Source organism: Coregonus lavaretus (genome assembly GCF_964263955.1).
Source record: "Coregonus lavaretus genome assembly, contig: HAP1_SCAFFOLD_2374, whole genome shotgun sequence".
NCBI classification, from domain to species: Eukaryota; Metazoa; Chordata; class Actinopteri; order Salmoniformes; family Salmonidae; genus Coregonus; species Coregonus lavaretus.
The window spans coordinates 2,324-20,000 of record NW_028158632.1 but is presented as its reverse complement, the minus strand read 5'-3'; the positions used below and the strand labels follow the sequence as shown (position 1 = coordinate 20,000).

The 17,677-nt window shown below is 54.3% G+C and overlaps 1 protein-coding gene across 1 annotated transcript in view; it reads right to left on the bottom strand.

Annotated features, from left to right (window-relative positions):
- LOC311123747 (uncharacterized protein) overlaps positions 1-17,378 on the bottom strand; it is a gene marked incomplete at both ends in the record, with an annotated part of 19,169 nt that extends 1,791 nt beyond the window's left edge. Inside the window, 3 exons of the mRNA XM_084197985.1 lie at positions 9,339-9,487; positions 9,569-10,092; positions 16,804-17,378. Coding sequence (XP_084054111.1) covers positions 9,339-9,487; positions 9,569-10,092; positions 16,804-17,378 — 1,248 coding nt within the window. The remainder of the gene's footprint in view (positions 1-9,338; positions 9,488-9,568; positions 10,093-16,803) is intronic.
- Positions 17,379-17,677: the final 299 nt, after the last annotated feature.

The window sequence follows — 17,677 nt, the reverse complement described above, 5'->3', positions numbered from 1 at the left end:
GTTCGTTGTCCGTAGCTTATGCCTGCCCATACCGTAACCACACCGCCATTTTTTCTGATAACACTGACATATTTAGAGAGCACTACCACCTCGATAACACTGACATATTTAGAGAGCACTACCACCTCGATAACACTGACATATTTAGAGAGCACTACCACCTCGATAACACTGGCATATTTAGAGAGCACTACCACCTCGTTAACACTGGCATATTTAGAGAGCACTACCACCTCGATAACACTGGCATATTTAGAGAGCACTACCACCTCAATAACACTGACATATTTAGAGAGCACTACCACCTCGATAACACTGACATATTTAGAGAGCACTACCACCTCGATAACACTGACATATTTAGAGAGCACTACCACCTCGATAACACTGACATATTTAGAGAGCACTACCACCTCGATAACACTGGCATATTTAGAGAGCACTACCACCTCGATAACACTGGCATATTTAGAGAGCACTACCACCTCGATAACACTGACATATTTAGAGAGCACTACCACCTCGATAACACTGACATATTTAGAGAGCACTACCACCTCGATAACACTGACATATTTAGAGAGCACTACCACCTCGATAACACTGACATATTTAGAGAGCACTACCACCTCGATAACACTGACATATTTAGAGAGCACTACCACCTCGATAACACTGACATATTTAGAGAGCACTACCACCTCGATAACACTGGCATATTTAGAGAGCACTACCACCTCGATAACACTGGCATATTTAGAGAGCACTACCACCTCGATAACACTGGCATATTTAGAGAGCACTACCACCTCGATAACACTGACATATTTAGAGAGCACTACCACCTCGTTAACACTGGCATATTTAGAGAGCACTACCACCTCGATAACACTGGCATATTTAGAGAGCACTACCACCTCGATAACACTGACATATTTAGAGAGCACTACCACCTCGATAACACTGACATATTTAGAGAGCACTACCACCTCGATAACACTGACATATTTAGAGAGCACTACCACCTCGATAACACTGACATATTTAGAGAGCACTACCACCTCGATAACACTGGCATATTTAGAGAGCACTACCACCTCGATAACACTGGCATATTTAGAGAGCACTACCACCTCGATAACACTGACATATTTAGAGAGCACTACCACCTCGATAACACTGACATATTTAGAGAGCACTACCACCTCGATAACACTGACATATTTAGAGAGCACTACCACCTCGATAACACTGACATATTTAGAGAGCACTACCACCTCGATAACACTGGCATATTTAGAGAGCACTACCACCTCGATAACACTGGCATATTTAGAGAGCACTACCACCTCGATAACACTGACATATTTAGAGAGCACTACCAACTCGATAACACTGACATATTTAGAGAGCACTACCACCTCGATAACACTGACATATTTAGAGAGCACTACCACCTCGATAACACTGACATATTTAGAGAGCACTACCACCTCGATAACACTGACATATTTAGAGAGCACTTGTGACGTTCTGGCTCCGGGACTCTTAGTTGTGAGCCAGGGTTGTCATTTTCTTTTGGGTGTATTTCTATGTGGGATCTAGTTGTTTCATTTCTATGTTTGGGTTTTATGTTGATTAGTCATATGACTCCCAATCGGAGGTAACGAGTGTCAGCTGTCGGCTCGTTATCTCTGATTGGGAGCCATATTTATACTGTGTGGTTTCACCTTGGTTTTGTGGGTTTTTGTTTCCTTGTTGCTGTTAGTCTATATCAGTATTGGACTTCACTTTCGTCAATTTTGGTTTGTTGTTTTTGATCGTGGTTTCTTATTAATAAAGTCTACGATGTTCGCTCAACACGCTGCGCTTTGGTCTCCTCCTTTCGACGATCGTGACAGAAAAACCCACCACAAAAGGACCAAGCAGCGCGTCCAGGAGCAAAGGGTCTGGACATGGGAGGAGGCGCCGGGTCAGGAGAGAACGTTGGTGGATGTCCTCCTCGGCTGGGGACATATTACCCAGGAGGAGGCCGTCCGGTACCGGAGGGCGATGAAGGGGGAGAACCTGGCAGGAGAGGAGCAACGGCATCGGCAGGGCCATCGTCGGAAGGACGGGAGGCAACCCCAAAAAGTTTTTGGGGGGGGGCACATGGCTTGGGCGGCTGGGCAGCAGGAGGCTGCCACAGGGAGAAAAGGAGAGAAGGCTAACGGAGTACGGGAGCCATTGGCGAGTAGAGGGAGGGAAGTGTTTGTGGCACGGCGTGAAGGACTGATGTGTGTTGCCAGTCCGGTCCGGCCCGTTCCTGATCCTCGGTTGAGGCCAGTGGTGTGTGTTCCCGGTACGGACCGGCCTGTTCCTACTCCAAGCACCAGGTCCACGGTGTGCTACGCCAGCCCGACCCGGCCTGTTCCGGCCACTCGCACCAGGGATGCGGTGCGCGTCGCCAGCCCAGCCCGGCCTGTTCCTGCTCCACGCACCAGGGATAGGGTGCGCTTCGCCAGCCCGGCCCGGCCTGTTCCGGCCACTCGCACCAGGGATACGGTGCGCGTCGCCAGCTCAGCCCGGCCTGTTCCTACTCCACGCACCAGGGATACGGTGCGCTTCGCCAGCCCGGCCCGGCCTGTTCCGGCCACTCGCACCAGGGATACGGTGCGCGTCGCCAGCTCAGCCCGGCCTGTTCCTACTCCACGCACCAGGGATACGGTGCGCTTCGCCAGCCCGGCCCGGCCTGTTCCGGCCACTCGCACCAGGGATACGGTGCGCGTCGCCAGCCCAGCCCGGCCTGTTCCTACTCCACGCACCAGGGATACGGTGCGCTTCGCCAGCCCGGCCCGGCCTGTTCCGGCCTCTCGCACCAGGGATACGGTGCGCGTCGCCAGCCCAGCCCGGCCTGTTCCTGCTCTCCGCACTAGGCCTTATGTGCGTCCCCAGGGTCCAGCATGCCCTGTTGCTGCTCTCCGCACTAGGCCTTATGTGCGTCCCCAGGGCCAAGCATGCCCTGTTGCTGCTTCCCGCACTAGCCCTGAGATGCGTGTCCTCAGCCCGGTACCTCCAGTTCCGGCACCACGCATCAGGCCTACGGTGCGTCCCCAGGGCCAAGCATGCCCTGTTGCTTCTCCCCGCACTAGCCCTGAGATGCGTGTCCTCAGCCCGGTACCTCCAGTTCCGGCACCACGCACCAGGCCTACGGTGCGCCTCAGACGGCCAGAGTCTGCCGTCTGCCCAACGGGGCCTGAACTGTCCGTCTGCCCAACGCCGTCTGAACTGCCCGTCTGCCCAACGGCGCCTGAACTGCCCGTCTGCCCAACGCCGTCTGAACTGCCCGTCTGCCCAACGCCGTCTGAACTGCCCGTCTGTACTGAGCCTGCAAAGCCGCCCGTCTGCCATGAGCCTTCAGAGCCGTCCGCCAGACCGGAGCCGCTAGAGCTCTCCGCCAGACAGGATCAGCCAGAGCCTTCCGCCAGACAGGATCAGCCAGAGCCTTCCGCCAGACAGGATCAGCCAGAGCCTTCCGCCAGACAGGATCAGCCAGAGCCTTCCGCCAGACAGGATCAGCCAGAGCCTTCCGCCAGACAGGATCAGCCAGTGCCTTCCGCCAGACAGGAGCAGCCAGAGCCTTCCGTCAGACCGGATCAGCCAGAGCCTTCCGCCAGACAGGAGCAGCCAGAGCCTTCCGCCAGACGGGATCAGCCAGAGCCTTCCGCCAGCCATGAGTGGCCAGATCCGTCAGCCAGCCATGAGCAGCCAGATCCGTCAGCCAGCCATGAGCAGCCAGATCCGTCAGCCAGCCATGAGCCGTCCAGCCAGGATCCGCCAGAGCCGTCCAGCCAGGATCCGCCAGAGCCGTCCAGCCAGGATCCGCCAGAGCCAGCCAGCCAGGATCCGCCATTTAGTCAGGTGCTGCCCCTTAGTCCAGTGCTGCCCCTTAGTCCAGTGCTGCCCCTTAGTCCGGTGCTGTCCCTTAGCCTGGTGCTGCCTCTTAGTCCGGTGCTGCCCATTAATCCAGGTGGGTTTAAGTGGAGGGTGGTCATTGGGAGGAGGTTAAGAAAGCGGGTAGTAACTATAGTGGGGTGGTGGTCAAGCCCGGAGCCGGAACCGCCTCCGGGGAGCAACACCCACCCAGCCCTCCCCTATTGTGGGGTTGTGAGGCGCGGTCGCAGTCCGCGCCTTTAGGGGGGGGTACTGTGACGTTCTGGCTCCGAGACTCTTAGTTGTGAGCCAGGGTTGTCATTTTCTTTTGGGTGTATTTCTATGTGGGATCTAGTTGTTTCATTTCTATGTTTGGGTTTTATGTTGATTAGTCATATGACTCCCAATCGGAGGTAACGAGTGTCAGCTGTCGGCTCGTTATCTCTGATTGGGAGCCATATTTATACTGTGTGGTTTCACCTTGGTTTTGTGGGTTTTTGTTTCCTTGTTGCTGTTAGTCTATATAAGTATTGGACTTCACTTTCGTCAATTTTGGTTTGTTGTTTTTGATCGTGGTTTCTTATTAATAAAGTCTACGATGTTCGCTCAACACGCTGCGCTTTGGTCTCCTCCTTTCGACGATCGTGACAGCACTACCACCTCGATAACACTGACATATTTAGAGAGCACTACCACCTCGATAACACTGGCATATTTAGAGAGCACTACCACCTCGATAACACTGGCATATTTAGAGAGCACTACCACCTCGATAACACTGGCATATTTAGAGAGCACTACCACCTCGATAACACTGACATATTTAGAGAGCACTACCACCTCGTTAACACTGGCATATTTAGAGAGCACTACCACCTCGATAACACTGGCATATTTAGAGAGCACTACCACCTCAATAACACTGACATATTTAGAGAGCACTACCACCTCGATAACACTGACATATTTAGAGAGCACTACCACCTCGATAACACTGACATATTTAGAGAGCACTACCACCTCGATAACACTGACATATTTAGAGAGCACTACCACCTCGATAACACTGACATATTTAGAGAGCACTACCACCTCGATAACACTGACATATTTAGAGAGCACTACCACCTCGATAACACTGACATATTTAGAGAGCACTACCACCTCGATAACACTGACATATTTAGAGAGCACTACCACCTCGATAACACTGACATATTTAGAGAGCACTACCACCTCGATAACACTGACATATTTAGAGAGCACTACCACCTCGATAACACTGGCATATTTAGAGAGCACTACCACCTCGATAACACTGGCATATTTAGAGAGCACTACCACCTCGATAACACTGGCATATTTAGAGAGCACTACCACCTCGATAACACTGGCATATTTAGAGAGCACTACCACCTCGATAACACTGACATATTTAGAGAGCACTACGACCTCGATAACACTGACATATTTAGAGAGCACTACCACCTCGATAACACTGACATATTTAGAGAGCACTACCACCTCGATAACACTGACATATTTAGAGAGCACTACCACCTCGATAAAACTGACATATTTAGAGAGCACTACCACCTCAATAACACTGACATATTTAGAGAGCACTACCACCTCGATAACACTGGCATATTTAGAGAGCACTACCACCTCGATAACACTGACATATTTAGAGAGCACTACCACCTCGATAACACTGACATATTTAGAGAGCACTACCACCTCGATAACACTGACATATTTAGAGAGCACTACCACCTCGATAACACTGACATATTTAGAGAGCACTACCACCTCGATAACACTGACATATTTAGAGAGCACTACCACCTCGATAACACTGGCATATTTAGAGAGCACTACCACCTCGATAACACTGGCATATTTAGAGAGCACTACCACCTCGATAACACTGGCATATTTAGAGAGCACTACCACCTCGATAACACTGACATATTTAGAGAGCACTACCACCTCGATAACACTGACATATTTAGAGAGCACTACCACCTCGATAACACTGACATATTTAGAGAGCACGACCACCTCGATAACACTGACATATTTAGAGAGCACTACCACCTCGATAACACTGACATATTTAGAGAGCACTACCACCTCAATAACACTGACATATTTAGAGAGCACTACCACCTCGATAACACTGGCATATTTAGAGAGCACTACCACCTCGATAACACTGACATATTTAGAGAGCACTACCACCTCGATAACACTGACATATTTAGAGAGCACTACCACCTCGATAACACTGACATATTTAGAGAGCACTACCAACTCGATAACACTGACATATTTAGAGAGCACTACCACCTCGATAACACTGACATATTTAGAGAGCACTACCACCTCGATAACACTGGCATATTTAGAGAGCACTACCACCTCGATAACACTGGCATATTTAGAGAGCACTACCACCTCGATAACACTGGCATATTTAGAGAGCACTACCACCTCGATAACACTGGCATATTTAGAGAGCACTACCACCTCGATAACACTGACATATTTAGAGAGCACTACCACCTCGATAACACTGACATATTTAGAGAGCACTACCACCTCGATAACACTGACATATTTAGAGAGCACTACCACCTCGATAACACTGGCATATTTAGAGAGCACTACCACCTCGATAACACTGGCATATTTAGAGAGCACTACCACCTCGATAACACTGACATATTTAGAGAGCACTACCACCTCGATAACACTGACATATTTAGAGAGCACTACCACCTCGATAACACTGACATATTTAGAGAGCACTACCACCTCGATAACACTGACATATTTAGAGAGCACTACCACCTCGATAACACTGGCATATTTAGAGAGCACTACCACCTCGATAACACTGACATATTTAGAGAGCACTACCACCTCGATAACACTGACATATTTAGAGAGCACTACCAACTCGATAACACTGACATATTTAGAGAGCACTACCACCTCGATAACACTGACATATTTAGAGAGCACTACCACCTCGATAACACTGACATATTTAGAGAGCACTACCACCTCGATAACACTGACATATTTAGAGAGCACTACCACCTCGATAACACTGGCATATTTAGAGAGCACTACCACCTCGATAACACTGGCATATTTAGAGAGCACTACCACCTCGATAACACTGACATATTTAGAGAGCACTACCACCTCGATAACACTGACATATTTAGAGAGCACTACCACCTCGATAACACTGGCATATTTAGAGAGCACTACCACCTCGATAACACTGGCATATTTAGAGAGCACTACCACCTCGATAACACTGACATATTTAGAGAGCACTACCACCTCGATAACACTGACATATTTAGAGAGCACTACCACCTCGATAACACTGACATATTTAGAGAGCACTACCACCTCGATAACACTGGCATAATTACAGAGCACTACCACCTCGATAACACTGGTGCCTTAAGACTGTTACACTGCAGCGGAAGAGGAGAGTCCTTCTCTTTAACACGATCACTCACTCTCATAAAATCACTCACTCTCACTGACACTCACTGGTGCTTTAGACTGTTACACTGCAGCGGAAGAGGAGTGTCCTTCTCTTTAACCCGATCACTCACTCTCATAAAATCACTCACTCTCACTGACACTCACTGGTGCCTTAAGACTGTTACACTGCAGCGGAAGAGGAGTGTCCTTCTCTTTAACCCGATCACTCACTCTCATAAAATCACTCACTCTCACTGACACTCACTGGTGCCTTAAGACTGTTACACTGCAGCGGAAGAGGAGTGTCCTTCTCTTTAACCCGATCACTCACTCTCATAAAATCACTCACTCTCACATTCACTCTCATATTCACTCACTCACACTGGCACTCACTGGTCCACTCATTCTTTCCTTAACACACACACAACTTTTCTCTCACGTACGTTCTCCCCGCTGAGAAGGAAAACTCCACATAACTCGTTTCAATGTATGGAATCACTTTGGACATTTTACATTTTAGGTCAACTTCCCCTTTCATTTGTATTAGGTGTTGTGTGTGTTGTGTGTGTGTGTCCTCACTGGTTGTGTGTGTGTGTGTGTGTGTGTGTGTGTCCTTACTGGTTGTGTGTGTGTGTGTGTGTGTCCTCACTGGTTGTATGTGTGTGTGTGTGTGTCCTCACTGGTTGTGTGTGTGTGTGTGTGTGTCCTCACTGGTTGTGTGTGTGTGTGTGTGTGTGTGTGTGTGTGTGTGTGTGTGTGTCCTTACTGGTTGTGTGTGTGTGTGTGTGTGTCCTCACTGGTTGTGTGTGTGTGTGTGTGTGTCCTCACTGGTTGTGTGTGTGTGTGTGTGTGTGTGTGTGTGTGTGTGTGTGTGTGTGTGTCCTTACTGGTTGTGTGTGTGTGTGTGTGTGTCCTCACTGGTTGTGTGTGTGTGTGTGTGTGTGTGTGTGTGTGTGTGTGTGTGTGTGTGTGTCCTCACTGGTTGTGTGTGTGTGTGTGTGTGTCCTCACTGGTTGTGTGTGTGTGTGTGTGTGTGTGTGTGTGTCCTCACTGGTTGTGTGTGTGTGTGTGTGTGTGTGTGTGTGTGTGTGTGTGTGTGTGTGTGTCCTCACTGGTTGTGAGTGTGTGTGTGTGTGTGTGTGTGTGTCCTCACTGGTTGTGTGTGTGTGTGTGTCCTCACTGGTTGTGTGTGTGTGTGTGTGTGTGTCCTTACTGGTTGTGTGTGTGTGTGTCCTCACTGGTTGTGTGTGTGTGTGTGTGTGTGTCCTCACTGGTTGTGTGTGTGTGTGTGTGTGTGTGTGTGTGTCCTCACTGGTTGTGTGTGTGTGTGTGTGTGTGTGTCCTCACTGGTTGTGAGTGTGTGTGTGTGTGTGTGTGTGTGTGTGTGTGTGTGTGTGTGTGTGTGTGTGTGTCCTCACTGGTTGTGTGTGTGTGTGTGTGTGTGTGTGTGTGTGTGTGTGTGTGTGTGTGTGTCCTCACTGGTTGTGTGTGTGTGTGTGTGTGTGTGTGTGTGTGTGTCCTCACTGGTTGTGAGTGTGTGTGTGTGTGTGTGTGTGTGTGTGTGTGTGTGTGTCCTCACTGGTTGTGTGTGTGTGTGTGTGTGTGTGTGTGTGTGTGTGTGTCCTCACTGGTTGTGTGTGTGTGTGTGTGTGTGTGTGTGTGTGTGTGTCCTTACTGGTTGTGTGTGTGTGTGTGTGTGTGTGTGTGTGTGTGTGTGTGTGTGTGTGTGTGTGTGTGTGTGTGTGTGTGACCTTACTGGTTGTGTGTGTGTGTGTGTGTGTGTGTGTGTGTCCTTACTGGTTGTGTGTGTGTGTGTGTGTGTCCTTACTGGTTGTGTGTGTGTGTGTGTGTGTGTGTGTGTGTGTGTGTGTGTGTGTGTGTGTGTGTGTGTGTGTGTGTGTGTGTGTCCTTACTGGTTGTGTGTGTCATCCTGGTTAATCTTCTGCTCCACAGCTTCCAGAGCTGCTGCCAGGGAGGCGCTGGTCTCCACCAACCTCTGGTGCTGCACCTCCTTTATCACCCCCTCTACTTGGGCTGGAGCCTCCTCCATCACCTCCTCCTCTCTCCTTCTCTCAACTCTCCTCTCCTCCATCACCTCCTCCTCTCTCCTTCTCTCAACTCTCCTCTCCTCCTCCACCTCCTCCTCTCTCCTTCTCTCAACTCTCCTCTCCTCCTCCATCACCTCCTCCTCTCTCCTTCTCTCAACTCTCCTCTCCTCCATCACCTCCTCCTCCTCTCTCCTTCTCTCAACTCTCCTCTCCTCCTCCATCACCTCCTCCTCTCTCCTTCTCTCAACTCTCCTCTCCTCCTCCACCTTCTCAACTTCTCTCCGGTCCTCTTTTAGTCTTTCCCCCTCCCTCTCCCTCTCCTCCCACTCCCTCCCCCCCAGCAGGTCGACAGAGAGGCCAGCGATGGCGGAGCGGGGAGGCTTGACGGGGTGGGGGGTGGACCCGGGGGTGGAGGGGGTCTGGGGCGTGGAGGGGCTGGAGGAGGGGGAGGTGTGGGGGGGGACAGGGGACAGGGAGGAGGGGGAGGGGAGTGTGTCTGGGACAGGGAGAGGTCTAGGGTGAGGGGTGGGGGAGGAGAGGGAGGGCTTGGCGGGTTTAGGAGCGGTGGGAGGGGGGCTGGGTTTGAGGCAGACTGGGGGAGGCACCCGCCTCGGATCTGCTGGGGGAAAAAAACAGAGAAAAACATGTTTTAGAGGTCAGGTCCAGGTAAGGGGACTTGTCTGCTCGGGCTGGGGTTAGGTTTAGAGGTCAGGGGTCAGGGGTAAAACTTACCAGGACTGTCAGCTTCAGGTCCAGGCAGGGGGACGCGTCTGGTCGGGGTGGGGTTAGGTTTAGAGGTCAGGGGTCAGGGGTTAAACTCACCAGGACTGTCAGCTTCAGGTCCAGGCAGGGGGACGCGTCTGGTCGGGGTGGGGTTAGGTTTAGAGGTCAGGGGTTAGGGGTTAAACTTACCAGGACTGTCAGCTTCAGGTCCAGGCAGGGGGACTTGTCTGCTCGGGCTGGGGTTAGGTTTAGAGGTCAGGGGTCAGGGGTAAAACTTACCAGGACTGTCAGCTTCAGGTCCAGGCAGGGGGACGCGTCTGGTCGGGGTGGGGTTAGGTTTAGAGGTCAGGGGTCAGGGGTTAAACTCACCAGGACTGTCAGCTTCAGGTCCAGGCAGGGGGACGCGTCTGGTCGGGGTGGGGTTAGGTTTAGAGGTCAGGGGTCAGGGGTTAAACTCACCAGGACTGTCAGCTTCAGGTCCAGGCAGGGGGACGCGTCTGGTCGGGGTGGGGTTAGGTTTAGAGGTCAGGGGTCAGGGGTTAAACTCACCAGGACTGTCAGCTTCAGGTCCAGGCAGGGGGACGCGTCTGGTCGGGGTGGGGTGAGGTTTAGAGGTCAGGGGTCAGGGGTTAAACTCACCAGGACTGTCAGCTTCAGGTCCAGGCAGGGGGACGTGTCTGGTCGGGGTGGGGTTAGGTTTAGAGGTCAGGGGTCAGGGGTTAAACTCACCAGGACTGTCAGCTTCAGGTCCAGGCAGGGGGACGCGTCTGGTCGGGGTGGGGTGAGGTTTAGAGGTCAGGGGTCAGGGGTTAAACTCACCAGGACTGTCAGCTTCAGGTCCAGGCAGGGGGACGTGTCTGGTCGGGGTGGGGTTAGGTTTAGAGGTCAGGGGTCAGGGGTTAAACTCACCAGGACTGTCAGCTTCAGGTCCAGGCAGGGGGATGCGTCTGGTCGGGGTGGGGTGAGGTTTAGAGGTCAGGGGTCAGGGGTTAAACTCACCAGGACTGTCAGCTTCAGGTCCAGGCAGGGGGACGCGTCTGGTCGGGGTGAGGTTTAGAGGTCAGGGGTCAGGGGTTAAACTCACCAGGACTGTCAGTTTCAGGTCCAGGCAGGGGGACGCGTCTGGTCGGGGTGGGGTTAGGTTTAGAGGTCAGGGGTCAGGGGTTAAACTCACCAGGACTGTCAGCTTCAGGTCCAGGCAGGGGGACGCGTCTGGTCGGGGTGGGGTTAGGTTTAGAGGTCAGGGGTTAGGGGTTAAACTTACCAGGACTGTCAGCTTCAGGTCCAGGCAGGGGGACGCGTCTGGTCGGGGTGAGGTTTAGAGGTCAGGGGTCAGGGGTTAAACTCACCAGGACTGTCAGCTTCAGGTCCAGGCAGGGGGACGCGTCTGGTCTGGTCGGGGTGGGGTTTAGAGGTCAGGGGTCAGGGGTTAAACTCACCAGGACTGTCAGCTTCAGGTCCAGTTAGGGGGACGCGTCTGGTCGGGGTGAGGTTTAGAGGTCAGGGGTCAGGGGTTAAACTCACCAGGACTGTCAGCTTCAGGTCAAGGCAGGGGGACGCGTCTGGTCGGGGTGAGGTTTAGAGGTCAGGGGTCAGGGGTTAAACTCACCAGGACTGTCAGCTTCAGGTCCAGTTAGGGGGACGCGTCTGGTCGGGGTGGGGTGAGGTTTAGAGGTCAGGGGTCAGGGGTTAAACTCACCAGGACTGTCAGCTTCAGGTCCAGTTAGGGGGACGCGTCTGGTCGGGGTGGGGTGAGGTTTAGAGGTCAGGGGTCAGGGGTCAGGGGTTAAACTTACCAGGACTGTCAGCTTCAGGTCCAGGCAGGGGGACGCGTCTGGTCGGGGTGGGGTGAGGTTTAGAGGTCAGGGGTCAGGGGTTAAACTCACCAGGACTGTCAGCTTCAGGTCCAGGCAGGGGGACGCGTCTGGTCGGGGTGAGGTTTAGAGGTCAGGGGTCAGGGGTTAAACTCACCAGGACTGTCAGCTTCAGGTCCAGGCAGGGGGACGCGTCTGGTCGGGGTGGGGTGAGGTTTAGAGGTCAGGGGTCAGGGGTTAAACTCACCAGGACTGTCAGCTTCAGGTCCAGGCAGGGGGACGCGTCTGGTCGGGGTGGGGTTAGGTTTAGAGGTCAGGGGTCAGGGGTTAAACTCACCAGGACTGTCAGCTTCAGGTCCAGGCAGGGGGACGCGTCTGGTCGGGGTGGGGTGAGGTTTAGAGGTCAGGGGTCAGGGGTTAAACTCACCAGGACTGTCAGCTTCAGGTCCAGGCAGGGGGACGCGTCTGGTCGGGGTGAGGTTAGGTTTAGAGGTCAGGGGTTAAACTCACCAGGACTGTCAGCTTCAGGTCCAGGCAGGGGGACGCGTCTGGTCGGGGTGGGGTGAGGTTTAGAGGTCAGGGGTCAGAGGTTAAACTCACCAGGACTGTCAGCTTCAGGTCCAGGCAGGGGGACGCGTCTGGTCGGGGTTAGGTTTAGAGGTCAGGGGTCAGGGGTTAAACTCACCAGGACTGTCAGCTTCAGGTCCAGGCAGGGGGACTTGTCTGGTCAGGGTGGGGTGAGGTTTAGAGGTCAGGGGTCAGGGGTTAAACTCACCAGGACTGTCAGCTTCAGGTCCAGGCAGGGGGACGCGTCTGGTCGGGGTGGGGTGAGGTTTAGAGGTCAGGGGTTAAACTCACCAGGACTGTCAGCTTCAGGTCCAGGCAGGGGGACGCGTCTGGTCGGGGTGGGGTGAGGTTTAGAGGTCAGGGGTCAGGGGTTAAACTCACCAGGACTGTCAGCTTCAGGTCCAGGCAGGGGGACGCGTCTGGTCGGGGTGGGGTTAGGTTTAGAGGTCAGGGGTCAGGGGTTAAACTCACCAGGACTGTCAGCTTCAGGTCCAGGCAGGGGGACGCGTCTGGTCGGGGTGAGGTTAGGTTTAGAGGTCAGGGGTTAAACTCACCAGGACTGTCAGCTTCAGGTCCAGGCAGGGGGACGCGTCTGGTCGGGGTGGGGTTTAGAGGTCAGGGGTCAGGGGTTAAACTCACCAGGACTGTCAGTTTCAGGTCCAGGCAGGGGGACGCGTCTGGTCGGGGTGGGGTTTAGAGGTCAGGGGTTAAACTCACCAGGACTGTCAGCTTCAGGTCCAGGCAGGGGGACGCGTCTGGTCGGGGTGGGGTTTAGAGGTCAGGGGTCAGGGGTTAAACTCACCAGGACTGTCAGCTTCAGGTCCAGGCAGGGGGACGCGTCTGGTCGGGGTGGGGTTAGGTTTAGAGGTCAGGGGTCAGGGGTTAAACTCACCAGGACTGTCAGCTTCAGGTCCAGGCAGGGGGACGCGTCTGGTCGGGGTGAGGTTAGGTTTAGAGGTCAGGGGTCAGGGGTTAAACTCACCAGGACTGTCAGCTTCAGGTCCAGGCAGGGGGACGCGTCTGGTCTGGTCGGGGTGGGGTGAGGTTTAGAGGTCAGGGGTCAGGGGTTAAACTCACCAGGACTGTCAGCTTCAGGTCCAGGCAGGGGGACGCGTCTGGTCGGGGTGGGGTTAGGTTTAGAGGTCAGGGGTCAGGGGTTAAACTCACCAGGACTGTCAGCTTCAGGTCCAGGCAGGGGGACGCGTCTGGTCGGGGTGGGGTGAGGTTTAGAGGTCAGGGGTTAAACTCACCAGGACTGTCAGCTTCAGGTCCAGGCAGGTGGACGCGTCTGGTCGGGGTGAGGTTTAGAGGTCAGGGGTTAAACTCACCAGGACTGTCAGCTTCAGGTCCAGGCAGGGGGACGCGTCTGGTCGGGGTGGGGTTAGGTTTAGAGGTCAGGGGTCAGGGGTTAAACTCACCAGGACTGTCAGTTTCAGGTCCAGGCAGGGGGACGCGTCTGGTCGGGGTGAGGTTAGGTTTAGAGGTCAGGGGTCAGGGGTTAAACTCACCAGGACTGTCAGCTTCAGGTCCAGGCAGGGGGACGCGTCTGGTCGGGGTGGGGTGAGGTTTAGAGGTCAGGGGTCAGGGGTTAAACTCACCAGGACTGTCAGCTTCAGGTCCAGGCAGGGGGACGCGTCTGGTCGGGGTGAGGTTTAGAGGTCAGGGGTCAGGGGTTAAACTCACCAGGACTGTCAGCTTCAGGTCCAGGCAGGGGGACGCGTCTGGTCGGGGTGAGGTTTAGAGGTCAGGGGTCAGGGGTTAAACTCACCAGGACTGTCAGCTTCAGGTCCAGGCAGGGGGACGCGTCTGGTCGGGGTGGGGTTAGGTTTAGAGGTCAGGGGTCAGGGGTTAAACTCACCAGGACTGTCAGCTTCAGGTCCAGGCAGGGGGACGCGTCTGGTCGGGGTGGGGTGAGGTTTAGAGGTCAGGGGTCAGGGGTTAAACTCACCAGGACTGTCAGCTTCAGGTCCAGGCAGGGGGACGCGTCTGGTCGGGGTGAGGTTTAGAGGTCAGGGGTCAGGGGTTAAACTTACCAGGACTGTCAGCTTCAGGTCCAGGCAGGGGGACGCGTCTGGTCGGGGTGGGGTTAGGTTTAAAGGTCAGGGGTCAGGGGTTAAACTCACCAGGACTGTCAGCTTCAGGTCCAGGCAGGGGGACGCGTCTGGTCGGGGTGGGGTGAGGTTTAGAGGTCAGGGGTTAAACTCACCAGGACTGTCAGCTTCAGGTCCAGGCAGGGGGACGCGTCTGGTCGGGGTTAGGTTTAGAGGTCAGGGGTCAGGGGTTAAACTCACCAGGACTGTCAGCTTCAGGTCCAGGCAGGGGGACGCGTCTGGTCGGGGTGAGGTTAGGTTTAGAGGTCAGGGGTTAAACTCACCAGGACTGTCAGCTTCAGGTCCAGGCAGGGGGACGCGTCTGGTCGGGGTTAGGTTTAGAGGTCAGGGGTCAGGGGTTAAACTCACCAGGACTGTCAGCTTCAGGTCCAGGCAGGGGGACGCGTCTGGTCGGGGTGGGGTTAGGTTTAGAGGTCAGGGGTCAGGGGTTAAACTCACCAGGACTGTCAGCTTCAGGTCCAGGCAGGGGAATGCGTCTGGTCGGGGTGAGGTTTAGAGGTCAGGGGTCAGGGGTTAAACTCACCAGGACTGTCAGCTTCAGGTCCAGGCAGGGGGACGCGTCTGGTCGGGGTGGGGTTAGGTTTAGAGGTCAGGGGTCAGGGGTTAAACTCACCAGGACTGTCAGCTTCAGGTCCAGGCAGGGGGACGCGTCTGGTCGGGGTGGGGTTAGGTTTAGAGGTCAGGGGTCAGGGGTTAAACTCACCAGGACTGTCAGTTTCAGGTCCAGGCAGGGGGACGCGTCTGGTCGGGGTGGGGTTAGGTTTAGAGGTCAGGGGTCAGGGGTTAAACTCACCAGGACTGTCAGCCTCAGGTCCAGGCAGGGGGACGCGTCTGGTCTGGTCGGGGTGAGGTTTAGAGGTCAGGGGTCAGGGGTTAAACTCACCAGGACTGTCAGCTTCAGGTCCAGGCAGGGGGACGCGTCTGGTCGGGGTGGGGTGAGGTTTAGAGGTCAGGGGTCAGGGGTTAAACTCACCAGGACTGTCAGCTTCAGGTCCAGGCAGGGGGACTTGTCTGGTCGGGGTGGGGTGGGGTTTAGAGGTCAGGGTTCAGGGGTTAAACTCACCAGGACTGTCAGCTTCAGGTCCAGGCAGGGGGACGCGTCTGGTCGGGGTGGGGTTAGGTTTAGAGGTCAGGGGTTAAACTCACCAGGACTGTCAGCTTCAGGTCCAGGCAGGGGAACGCGTCTGGTCGGGGTGGGGTTAGGTTTAGAGGTCAGGGGTCAGGGGTTAAACTCACCAGGACTGTCAGCTTCAGGTCCAGGCAGGGGGACGCGTCTGGTCGGGGTGGGGTTAGGTTTAGAGGTCAGGGGTTAAACTCACCAGGACTGTCAGCTTCAGGTCCAGGCAGGGGAACGCGTCTGGTCGGGGTGGGGTTAGGTTTAGAGGTCAGGGGTCAGGGGTTAAACTCACCAGGACTGTCAGCTTCAGGTCCAGGCAGGGGAACGCGTCTGGTCGGGGTGGGGTTAGGTTTAGAGGTCAGGGGTCAGGGGTTAAACTCACCAGGACTGTCAGCTTCAGGTCCAGGCAGGGGGACGCGTCTGGTCGGGGTGGGGTGAGGTTTAGAGGTCAGGGGTCAGGGGTTAAACTCACCAGGACTGTCAGCTTCAGGTCCAGGCAGGGGGACGCGTCTGGTTGGGGTGGGGTTAGGTTTAGAGGTCAGGGGTTAAACTCACCAGGACTGTCAGCTTCAGGTCCAGGCAGGGGAACGCGTCTGGTCGGGGTGGGGTTAGGTTTAGAGGTCAGGGGTCAGGGGTTAAACTCACCAGGACTGTCAGCTTCAGGTCCAGGCAGGGGGACGCGTCTGGTCGGGGTGGGGTTAGGTTTAGAGGTCAGGGGTTAAACTCACCAGGACTGTCAGCTTCAGGTCCAGGCAGGGGAACGCGTCTGGTCGGGGTGGGGTTAGGTTTAGAGGTCAGGGGTCAGGGGTTAAACTCACCAGGACTGTCAGCTTCAGGTCCAGGCAGGGGAATGCGTCTGGTCGGGGTGGGGTTAGGTTTAGAGGTCAGGGGTCAGGGGTTAAACTCACCAGGACTGTCAGCTTCAGGTCCAGGCAGGGGGACGCGTCTGGTCGGGGTGGGGTGAGGTTTAGAGGTCAGGGGTCAGGGGTTAAACTCACCAGGACTGTCAGCTTCAGGTCCAGGCAGGGGGACGCGTCTGGTCGGGGTGGGGGGGTCCTGCTGCTGTCTCCTCATAGCCGCTATCGAGGGTTTGGGCGACACCGGTGGCTTCAGCGGCTTCCTGACTTCTGGCCTATCACAGCTCTCCCTGCGAGAGGCCGCCTCAGCCTCCGACAAAGGCCGCCTCCGCAGGACGACGCGCTGTGATTGGTCGACCCCTCCGTTCAGCTGCTGGGGGGCCAACAGGCTGCGATGGGATTGGTCAATGCCTGGCGCGCTGCTCTCTGGTTGGTCAATGCTCTTCCTGCTGCTGTCTGGTTGGCCACTGCCAGGTGTGCCGCTCGCTGGTTGGTCGATGCTGGTTATGCTAATCTCTGGTTGGCTGCTGCCAGGTGTGCCGCTCGCTGGTTGGTCGATGCTGGTTATGCTAATCTCTGGTTGGCTGCTGCTGGTTGTGCTGTCGTCTGATTGGTCGTGGCTGTGCTCGCGGCTGCGTGGGCGTCGCCGAATGGTGTCTGTCTCCGTCAGATGGAACTTCTCTCCGTCAGAATAGTGGAGGGGGGGGGGCTTCCTCCTGGGCACCAATCAGATTAACTATTAGACATGTCAATCAACTATCATCTGTATAACTGTTCAAGTGATATATTTAATTGTAACTGTTACAGACTGATATAGTTAGACTGATAAAGTTACAATCACAGAGTTAGACTGATATAGTTAGACTGATAGAGTTAGACTGATAGAGTTAGACTGATAGAGTTAGACTGATAAAGTTACAATCACAGAGTTAGACTGATAGAGTTAGACTGATAGAGTTAGACTGATAGAGTTAGACTGATAGTGTTAGACTGATAGAGTTAGACTGATAGAGTT